Source organism: Leptodactylus fuscus, chromosome 5, assembly GCF_031893055.1.
Source record: "Leptodactylus fuscus isolate aLepFus1 chromosome 5, aLepFus1.hap2, whole genome shotgun sequence".
NCBI classification, from domain to species: domain Eukaryota; kingdom Metazoa; phylum Chordata; class Amphibia; order Anura; family Leptodactylidae; genus Leptodactylus; species Leptodactylus fuscus.
Window position 1 is genome coordinate 11010071 of NC_134269.1, and position 11836 is coordinate 11021906.

General features: G+C 42.9%; 1 protein-coding gene across 1 annotated transcript; it reads right to left on the reverse strand.

Annotated features, from left to right (window-relative positions):
* Positions 1 to 313: 313 nt before the first annotated feature.
* LOC142204411 (extracellular calcium-sensing receptor-like) lies at positions 314 to 11557 on the reverse strand. The gene is made up of 7 exons (XM_075275723.1): positions 11502 to 11557; positions 9612 to 9804; positions 6711 to 6977; positions 4935 to 5765; positions 3045 to 3254; positions 2314 to 2437; positions 314 to 1227 (listed from the first exon to the last, which is right to left on the reverse strand). Exons 1-7 carry the CDS (start codon positions 11555 to 11557, stop codon positions 314 to 316), a joined length of 2595 nt encoding a protein of 864 aa, XP_075131824.1.
* Between the last annotated feature and the right edge of the window lie 279 nt (positions 11558 to 11836).

Here is an 11836-nt window from a genome sequence, read left to right on the forward strand (position 1 = left end):
TATCTGTGAACCTGCAAGATCAAAAGAGGAGGAAGTAGTGGAATGGAGCGACTCCCGGAGGCTCAAGGTCACTTCGAATTACATAACTCGGGGGTTGTGATGTGACTAGAACCACTGGATCCACTGGTTGCAATAATCCAGGACTGGTAAAAAAAATTAGCAGTCTCCAGATGACCCCTTTAAGAACCTTAGTAGGTCAACACATTGTGAGCACAGGACATCATGCTATAAGGAAATGTCAGTTCTTGACAACTGTTACATCTGTATTATCGTACACTAGATACTGAATATACAATGGCCAACCAGACCAAAGCTATGCAGTTCTTAGTACAAATTTTGATTTCATGAGATGTTCTCTAGTATTCTTCTCCGGCCTAAACAATAATATGAAGCATTTTGGAAAAAACATACAGATAACCAATGCCCAACTGGAGGCAAGGATAGCAAAGATCTCCATTGCTACAGTATATTTCCCTTGGGCACTCAAAGTAGCCGGGATGTAAGATATCCAGACACTGAGAAAGGCCATCATACTGAATGTTATAAGTTGGGCTTCATTGAAGCTGTCGGGAAGTCTTCGAGCCAGGAAGGCAACAATGAAACTTATGGTGGCCAGAAGAAAGAGATAACCCAACATGATCCAGAAGGTGATGGGTGAGCCTTCATTGCACTCAACAATGATGATGGATTGAACTTGGAAACTGCATTGTTGGAATGGAGGTGCGATAGATAGCCAAGAAACACAAAATATTAACTGAATTAAAAAACACAAAACAATAATGAAGTAAGATCGTTGAGGATTTGTCCATTTCTTCAAGCTGGTGCCTGGTCTGGTAGCCATGAATACAAGGACAACCAAAATGGTTTTAGACAAGACGCAGGATATACAAAGGGTGAAAACCAGGCCAAACGCAACTTGGCGTAATAGACATTTTATAGGTAGAGGGTAACCAATGAAAACTAAGGAACATAGGAAGCACAGGGACAAAGAGAAGAGAAGAAGACAACTCAAGGATAAGTTGTTGGCTTTAACTATGGGACTGTTTTTATGTTTGATGAAGAGTCTCAAAACCAAACTAGGGATCACAGATGAACCAATGCTGGTAACCATCAGGGTGGTTCCCAGTGGATCTTCATAGGACAGATAATCTATAGGCTTTGAAAGACATTGAGATTTCTGAGGATTTGGCCACTTATCTGTTGGACACTTGAAGCAATCAAAGGCATCTGAAAGAGATTAAGGGCGAACCATCAGGCGAGTTATAGAAATCGGTTTAAGATTTTTTGATTTTAAGGTGTAACATCTCTGACTATTCTGCTGTCTGCACCACCCTCCATTCGCACACTGCGGCGCAGGTGGCGTGTTCAGTTTGATTCATTGCTTAGTGTTTTTCGTTGCACTGTGTAAACACTACTCTATCTCAGTAATTGAATTTACACCACACCCATCTCCTGAACCTTGTTTCCCTCTGTTAATTAAATGGTTAATTCTAGTCTTGCCTGTATGATTGACAGTCTGTCTTCCAATCAAGTCTATGGCTGGTCCTGGGCTTTCTATATACAGGAGATCCGCCCACACTGACTCACTGGCTATTAAGACTCTGTCATTAGACCTTGTCCCTGCTAGCTCCTCTGTCTGCTACTATTGTATTACTTATCTCTCACCCCTGGCATCTCTTGTGACTATTCTCTTGGATTACGATGTTGTACTGCATTGCTTTTGGCTAGCTGACCTTCCTCTGTTGTTATTTGTCTTGTCTTCATTCTGTGTTGTCAACCAATTGCTACCTATTACTTAGGATAGGACCTAAGAGATTTCAGGAATGGATCAGCTGCAGAAACATCTTATTCATAATTTGCTAAGGTAGGTATTAAAGGGGTTGTCCAAGAATCACAGCTTTCTTCCAGGAGGCCAGGGAAGGTGAAAAAAACCCAAAACATACTAACTTGTCCCTATCACTCTGGTGTCCCAGGGTGGTGTCCGGTCCAGAAGTCTTCGCCTCACATTACCATTGAGGCCAATCAGTGGCCTAAGGAAAGGATCCGAGAGGTCGCTCATGTACATCACCTGTGATGCCCAGTTTCCTTTTTTTAGGCCGCTAGGGCCGCTGATTGGCTTCAGCAGTTACATGCGGTGAGGACTTCCACCGGAACAACCCCAGGGCGCCGCTGGACTGGACAGCAGCCTGGGACACCAGAGCACTGGGGACATATGAAAAAGCTCCTGCTCCGACCTAGAAATTAATTCCCGGACAACCCCTTTAAATTCTTAAATTAGAAAAATATTACTTGTTCATAAATTCCTGAACCCACCTGTATGATTGGAGATTTCTCCTTGTGGACAATCAACACATTCGAAGCAGCAAACAGGTTGTCCTGTCATAGGAGCTTTCCTGAATCCTGGAGGACATCTCTCACTGCAGGCAGATCGAGGAATCTAGAAAATGACCATATCACTTCAACCATTGTGAACATGAGTGCTGTCTGGTATTGCAGTTAAGCTCTTTTGAAGTGAATGCTATTAAACTGTGATACAACACGCAACCTATAGACTCATGTCGTGCTGTTTCTGCAAATGAGCAGATATGTTCTTCTAATCCTAGATGAATCTTCCAAGATGTGCTACTGCTAGAGCTGGAATTTTTTGTAGCAGTGGTAGAAAATAACCCAATTGTGCGCATTAAAGGAACATAGAGGAAGTCAGTGCTCCAGAAGGGAGCACATAACTTGATCCTGGATCAACGTGTCCTTAAAATCTAGAATCCAAAACCCGTATTATTGTTCTCTTCAAGAAAGGCATCCAGACCCTCTTTGAACTTGTTCAAGGAATTCACCATCACCACCCTCAATGAGATCACATATGTTATAATGCAGAAACCCTGAAAAATTCTAGTATCATTATCATTTTTGGAGGTCAGAAATTGTGTAATCGATCCCTTGTTTTTGAACCACAATATGTTTTGTTGCAAAGACAAAAAGAGCTGACTGTTAACCTCATATTTTGCTTATGGCCCTTTCTTTCTTACCTGGTTGTCCCCTGTGACCCATACTAGGGCACTTGAGTTGATGGTAAACATGAGACCATCTGGGGCAGTCATATCATAACTCCCAACTCTGAGCTGCTGTAAGGTTCCTTCATGGCTCAGCTGCCAGTTCACAATGTCATAGACTGCAGGAGGGTCTCCATTTTCGTCAAAGTAGAGTTCTCTCCCATTGTTCAGCAGCAGTCTTACCTTCTTCATATAATGTAAAAGCTACAAAAGCAAATGCAAATGCAATAATTTTCTGAATGGCTGAAACAAAAGCCCAATAAAGAATTCCCCCCCCTAAAACTGGTCATCATTAGAGATGAGCGAGTAATACTCGATCGAGTAGGTATTCGATCGAATACTACGGTATTCAAAATACTTGTACTCAATCCACTCGCTGTTTGAATGTAAAAGTTTGATGCAGAACCAGCATTGATTGGCCGAATGCTATACAGTCGGCCAATCAATGCTGGTTCTTCTCCTACCTTTAGAAGTCTTCTCCGTGCAGCTTCCCCGCGGCGTCTTCCGGCTTTTCATTCACTCTGCCAGGCATCGGGCCTTGGCAGAGCCGACTGCGCATGTCCGCTTGTACTGCGGGCATGCGCAGTCGGCTCTGCCCAGGCCCGATGCCTGGCAGAGTGAATGAAGAGCCGGAAGATGCCGCGGGGACGCTGCAAGGAGAAGACTGCTCGGAGGATCCAGCCTGACCCTCACTCGTGGACTAGGTAGTATAATTTGATTGAATGTTGCCTACCCCTGAAACGAGCATTCCCCCCCCCCCCCCTAGAGTATAATAGGGTTCGATATTCGATTCGAGTAGTCGAATATTGAGGGGCTACTCGAAACGAATATCAAACCTCGAACATTTTACTGTTCGCTCATCTCTAGTCATCATATTTCCTTCATCTCACGATATCTCGATGGAGGAGTAAAGTTAATGGACACATTTGTAGATAGCCTAGACATTTTAGGTGAAGACAATGCCAAACACTAGTGGATTATATGGACCCACCAATGAAAGAGAACAAAACTCGTGCTAGGGTCTGTGTCTACTTTGTAGTAAATAACTACCTATAAATGAATATAATTGTATACACAATTTTGAACAAATTTGCCAAACTTTGCCCTGAAGATCATTAATGAGAAACCATGTGAGATTTGCTTGAGAAGTTCTCCACCAATTCAACTTAGTGAGAGGAAGCCTAGAACTTTATAAAACATTACTGGTGACTACTACACTGTCTACCAATAAGTATTTGGACACCGGTGGTAGAGTAGAAAAACAACATTTATTCCTATTCAATAGTTGGTAGACCTCAGCAGATGCTTCCTTATGGATGGTATTGATCGACACAATACTCCCAGATGCCTGCAGAAACTCCTGGTGGATGTGAGCCATCGGTTGGGTGCGGTTTCTCTGGCCAGCACCCATCAGTCTCTAGTATCTACCAGTTTCGGGGGTCTGTCGACTCGGGCACATTCTGACAATCACTGTTCATTTCCACTTCGTAATCACATAGGCCACTGTCGATTTTGGGTAACTCAGTTCGCTTGCTATGTTCCTTAATGATCGACCATTTCTGGGGTACCCCACAATTACCCCTTTCTCAAAATTGGACAATTCTGCACTTCATGGCATCTTGCATGTGACTGATGCCAATGCACTAATGCCAATGCTGATTCCTATTTAACAGTTCATCATGATAAAAGTAGAGATTCAAGACCTTCTAAACTTCAATTCTTCTTGGTCTACTAAGACTCTTGAGCCTCCATGGTATATCAAACCATACGTTATTTATTAATTTAATCTAGAAGCTCCAATTTTTTGTATTTCTGCTTTCTGTTCCTATTTTATTGTGACTAAGCCCCAACATCAACCATTTTATCCTTTAGACATTACATTACCTGCCATGGTTTGAAACTCCGAATGTCCATGCAAATGCCTCTATTCATCAAATACGTGCTATCCCTGCAGCTCCTAAGATCTTCCAAGGCTTTGGCTAAAACATGGACTGCAATGTAGACTTTGTTGGTGGTCTTAAGGTTGGAAACATCAGTGTAGCTGTTCTGGACACTACGTAGAGACTCGTTCCCGTTGCATTGCTTTTTGAGAGCCTCTGAAGAACTTATATTCAGTCTATTGTCTATGACAGAACAACCAAAGGCGTCTTCCCACAACAACCTTGCCCAACTCTGTCCTAAAGACATCAATGGATGAACCTTATAAAGAAATTCTTGAAAGCCTGGAATGATACCACTGAAAAAGGTCAATCCAATGGTACCCGGGAGAAGCTGTGAAAATTTCTTATCTGAATATAAAGTGGATGTGGACCATCCTTCGCTAGCCACAAATGTTTTCCCTGTAATGTTCTGCTTTATCATTTCTTCCAAAACGGGAGCCAGATCAAGATCAGTGGAAAAAAGAATCACCACCTTCGCCGTGGATTCCTTGATGGTCTTCACTACGTGTGGAGCATTGCGGTCAGCTTGACTTATTAGAATATTTTCGGAGAAGGCCACACAAGCTCCTGCCTTGGTTATCTCCTGTTTGACCAGCTGTATTCCCTGCTGGCCATAGTCATTATCAACAGACACAAGGCCCACCCAAGTCCATCCAAAATACAACACAAGCTTGGCTAGTCCTTGGGATTGAAAGACGTCGCTGGGAACTGTCCTGAAGAAAGATGGAAATTTTGTCCTGTCGCTCAGAAGACGACTAGTCGAGAAATGACTGACCTGGAAAAAAATTGATAAATTTATATCAAACCCAAGTGTTTTGTTCAAATGTGTTCCTCACCTTCTCTCTTGACTTGAGACATCTAGAGATTAGTGGGTGCAGATGTCACATTATAGAGGCCGTAACTTTTTCATTTTAATGTCAATATAGTGTTACGGTTCTGGGGGGTGCCTGTAAGGTCTGAACAGTGTACTACCAGTTAAACTGCACTGGCAGTCATCTGGTGTGGTACACAATGTGAACAAGCTGCAACAACACCCTGCCAGTTAACCTCATTGGACAGGTGCACAGTACAGCTAAAACAGCAAGGCTGCCAAGGGTTAACCGTCACCCCAGGTCAGCATCAAAACATGCTCCTGCAACAGCTAGGAGCTACAAAGTGAGGAGACAGTTAAATGGCTACTGATTCCCTCTGGCAGGGCTAGGGAATCCTACCTAGATCTCTAGAGACTGCTCCTACCATTAACTGGAACCTGGCCCTAACCTCCTGTCTCAAGGTACTTAGGCAAAATGTGAGCACTGGGCGGGCGTCGGCTCAAACCATATAAAGGCTAGTCCCCGCCCAAGAGGGCGGTGGCCATGATGTCACCTATCATGCTCAGTATGGGCAAAACGGGACTTAGCCTCTGAGCGGCTCCAAAATGTCTGAGCAAGCTCAGTAGGCCAAAAGCTGGACTTACACTCCAGACACCTCACTGCCCGAGGCCAAGGGCCAGAGTTAGATTGACCCACAGGTGGCGCTGTGCGCTGAGAGAGAACCCTGCGGGACCCAATCCTAACACATAGCCATAGTGGGGCTTGTTTTTTGTACAAGTTCTACTTTTTTATTGCACCATTTTGGAAAACCCTAAACTTGTGGATCAAATTTTGTTAATTTTTTTTTAGCAGGATGAAGAAGGATACATCCATATTTGTTCTTAGAATAAATTCTTTCTCAGTCCTACCTGAGGATATCTGTTATATCCCAAGATATGAGCAAGAAGTATGGAATGAGTGGAGACGGCTGGTCCAATGATACCAGAGAGTAGATTATCGTGAACACATCGATAGTTGGGGATGACAGTGCCCGCTCCGGACAGTACTTGTAAGATGCCCTTCAAGTCATAATGAGGAACATTACAAGAGTCGTAGACCTGGAAACCCAAAGTTATGTTTGGCAGAATATCGATGTTACTGTTTATCTCCTGGACCGCAAATGCCAGAACCTGGATCTGTTGATAAGTCTCAAGATGAAACCTTAAAAAAGACAATTAATAAAATGTCAATACTTAAAGTTGATCATCTTTACTGACTGAATACCAAATGACCATGACATCATCATTGCATAGCCTGGGTATATACACACTAGTGGCTAGTTATCAGCCGGTGAGCGCACTAATCCCACTCTCAGAGGTAACCAGACAGCGAGATCTGCTGGGAAGGGTATTACCTTGGCAAGCACAGATCACAGATCTTACATGGTGGTTGCGTTGTGGGATCCGACTTTTTTGGTATCGAGTTACTATATTGTATTCTCTTAGTTTCCTGAGACATTGGTGTCCTTAACCAAATCTGATCTAAGTTAAAAGTGAACACATCTGTATGTCAAAACTAGTTATATCATAGTATCTATGTGACATGAACTCCAACATTAAAGAAGAGGTCCACAATGATCTAGAAAGAGTCATATCCCTTAAGCTTCAAGTATTAAAGTTTCTATTCCTTTAATATAAGAACTTATTTCTCACTTTTTATATAGCACTAGCCATTCCTAGAGTCCTATATTCAGAAACTGACCCAACCACGAATCAGCTCCGGCTAATCTCAGTATCTCAGATATAGACATACACTGCTCAAAAAAATAAAGGGAACCCTCCAATAACACCTCCTAGATCTGAATGAATGAAATCTTCTCATTGAATACTTTGCTCTGTACAAAGCTGAACGTGATGACTTCAAAATCACAAAAAATCATCAATGGAAATCACATTTATTAACCAATGGAGGCCTGGATTTGGAGCCCTCTCCCCCCCAGAAAAAAAAAATAAAGTGGAAAACCACACTACAGGCTGATCCAACTTTGATGTAATGTCCTTAAAACATGTCAGTATGAGGCTGAGTAGTGTGTGCGGCCTCCACGTGCCTGTATGACCTCCCTACAACGCCTGGGCATGCTCCTGATGAGGTTGCGGATGGTCTCCTGAGGGATCTCCTCCCAGACTTGGACTAAAGCATCTGCCAACTCCTGGACAGTCTGTGCTACAACATGCTGGAGGCGCTACCAGGAGACAGGCCAGTATACCAGGAGACGTGGAGGGGGCCGTAGGAGGGCAACAACCAAGCAGCAGGATTGCTACCTCCACCTTTGTGCAAGGAGGAACAGGAGGAGCACTGCCAGAACCCTGCAAAATGACCTCCAGCGGGCCACAAATGTGCATGTGTCTGCACAAAGGGTTAGAAACCGACTCCATGAGGATGGTATGAGGGCCCAATGTCCACAGATGGGGGGCAGGATGCTTGGCATTTGCCACAGAACACCAGGATTGGCATATTTGCCACTGGCGCCCTGTGCTCTTCACAGATGAAAGCAGTTTCACACTGAGCACATATGACAGACGTAACAGAGTCTGGAGACACCATGGAGAGTGATTTGCTGCCAGCAACATCCTTCAGTATGACCGGTTTGGCAGTGGGTCAGTAATGGTGTGGGGTGGCATTTCTTTGGAGATCCACACAGCCCTCCATGTGCTCACCAGAGGTAGCCTGACTGCTATTAGGTACTGAGATGAGATCCTCAGACGCCTTGTGAGACCATATGCTGGAGCGGTTGGCCCTGGGTTTCTCCTAATGCAGGACAATGCCAGACCTCATGTGGCTGGAGTGTGTCAGCAGTTCCTGCAAGATGAAGGCATTGAAGCTATGGACTAGCCTGCCTCTTCCCCAGACCTGAACACATCTAGGACATCATGTCTCGCTCCATCCACCAATGTCACGTTGCACCACAGACTGTCCAGGAGTTGGCAGATGCTTTAGTCCAGGTCTGGGAGGAGATCCCTCAGAAGACCATCTGCAACCTCATCAGGAGCATACCCATGTGATGTAGGGAGGTCATACAGGCACGTGGAGGCCACACACACTACTCAGCCTCATACTGACAGGTTTTAAGAACATTACATCTAAGTTGGATCAGCCTGTAGTGTGTTTTTCCACTTTAATTTTGGGGAGGACCCCAAATCCAGGCCCCCATTGGTTAATAAATTTGTTATCCTTTGATGATTTTTGTGTGATATTGTTGTCATCTCATTCAATTTTGTACAGAACAAAGTATTCAATGAGAAGATTTCATTCATCCAGATCTAGGAGGTGTTATTGGAGGGTTCCCTTTATTTTTTGAGCAGAGTATATACTTGGGGCCAATGAAGTGTTAACTGACTAATCCAAAGTACTTGGAACAATGGAGGAACTTTGAGAAACCAATGATCTTTCATAATGGATTCCATCTCAGACCCCAACATAATGACCAATTTATAGACTGTCCATTGTCACATACAGCACATTACAGGAGACCTTATTCAGTGTTTAGACCCAACCTATTGTAATATTAAGGCATGAACTTTTTCATAGAACTGAAGGAAAATTGATTGACTACATGTTTATGGTGGCGGGCCAGGGTACGTTCTCTTCTTCTATATTTGTACTGTGTCCCCATGAGATGTGTAAGCTATAAATGTGACCACATAGATGATAAAGCACAAGCAGAGGAAATTTTAGTGTAAGAAATGGCATCGCAAGTCTACAAAATGCAACATAGCAGAATCTAAATTCAATAATCATTACATTGTACAGGTAGTCGCCGGAGGTCTCACTCGAAAAGAAATTTGTTGGTAAACTTTGTCCAAATGAAGAGGCAACATGGCTCCGAATATAATATCTCCACTTTGTGATATACCCTCCATCTGCTCCACCTCCAACCAGCAGCGTGGATCATCAGAATGGAAGACTGGCATGAGCTGGCAAAGGACAAGGGTCCATATGACTTTTGGTACAGTGATGGTCATCCTTTCAAGAGTGAAGAAGATTCCTGTGAATGTAATTATTCAATGGAAAGTCAATGAGGCCAAGTGATAGAAGAGGAATGATTGATAGTGTGAGATATTGCCTGTTCCTTACAATATCCAGAATCGTCCTTGTCATATCCCAGGCACCTGTGATCGTCTATCCTGTAGAACAGGTCAGTATTATCCTCACAACCACTGCAGACCTCCTTATATATCCTCGACATAATTGTATAATTCAACTACTTGGTAGAATTTTCCAGATCTTCCCTGGAGAAAATATCAATGAGCCGAGCAGATGCGGCCTCCATTACAATTATTCATATTTGTTATATGTACTTAGGACTACAGATACTTCCATAGAATCATACCAGTTTCAGACTGAGGTTCCTTGGGCCCAACAGGGAAAAATATTTTGGGAGTCCACCGTCAGACAACCCATAAGAAATAGATCATAGCACCCCGACTTCTAAAATAATACTGGTGTCTTCTCATGTGGCAGAAGGGCTTTTGGGCCCTCAGTCAACAGGACTAGGTGCAACAGCTATTTTTAGAAGTGTGGCAAAAGATAACTTTTATCATATCTGTGCCTATGTGTTGTCATGTAGTGGTTGTGGTCAGGTTTTATCCAAAACATACCCTTTTATTAGGGAAAGGTAATTGCCTGTGGTTACTAGCATTGCCACTAAAACCAGAAGCAGTGTTGCTGTTGCCACCCACATTCTTATTGTTAGTAATTGCAGAAATGTTTCCTCCTCCCTTTCTTTTTGCCCATTCCTTACAAAGTTTTTTCAAAATCATGTTACTGCACACGACTTAATTGTAATTGTAGTTGGCAACAAATCTGTTTATCTTTTATTAACCTAAATCTATTTCAAGAAATATAGCAAAGCACTAAAAGGGTGACCTGGTCGGTTAATATTAGACTAAAACTGTATAAGTCAGCTTGATTTTCTTTTTTATTGCTACAATAGCTGTAGTTTGAGTGTATATTGGGTAACAAAAATAAATAAATAAACTTGATGAATGTAAATTTTTCAGATTATCAGGGAGTGTCTTACAGTTTATTGGGTGAGCACAAAAATCCTGGAACAGCGGAACAGGCTGCAACTCTAATCCCTTGGCCGCACCTGCCGCACAGTCCTAAGACTCACACAGCACAGATATTTCCCCCCACTCCTATCTAGGATTTCTATCTGCCTGTAATTGATTGAATCTGACTAAACTTTGTTCTGCTTCTCCTACTCAGTGACAGCCAGTAACAGTTACCTCCAAGCCCCTTCAAGCTGAATATTCTCCTCCTCGCTGCCATGTACAGTCCACTTCAACCACTCATTCTCCTCTGACTGTCTATAGCATGCATGTGCCGGTCCTTTTGTTCTCTTAGCATTTTCTTTTGTCCCTAACCATGTAATTGCTTATCCTTATGTACATAAGTGTCTGTCATGTGCACGACTGTGCCTGAGTAACATAGGTTACTAGCATATAAGTTCTTGCAAGGGTTTCGGCTAATGTTTTGTCTGACTTATGATATAATGATCCCAAATTGTTTCTTGACCCCATACTTAGTCTTATTTTGTTCTGCTGATATCCTGAGTCTGACCCTGCCAGTTCTTGACCTATACTTGTGCTGCCTGCCCTGACTTTTTGCCTGATTTCTGTATTTTCACATATTCTGCCAGCCTTTACCTAGGACCATACCTGACCACTCTCTTACTTTCTTTTTCATTGACTTTTTGTGACCCCAGGGCAGCCATTCCCTATGCCAGGACCACTCTAAGAGGTAACAACCTGGTAGCCTTCCTGCAGCAAAGTCAAGTTCCTTTTATGGGAGCCCCTAGTATTGGACAAAGTCAAACCTGTTAGATGACACATTGGGTCCACCATCCTCCTTTATCTAATATTATTATTCTAAGTCTAAGATTCCCCAATCAGACCTTTTGACTGTTAAATTGATTTTTTTTTACTTTATCAGTATTAAAAATGATGAAATTTAATGATTTTTAAAACTGTTTTTTAATATATTCAACAACAAA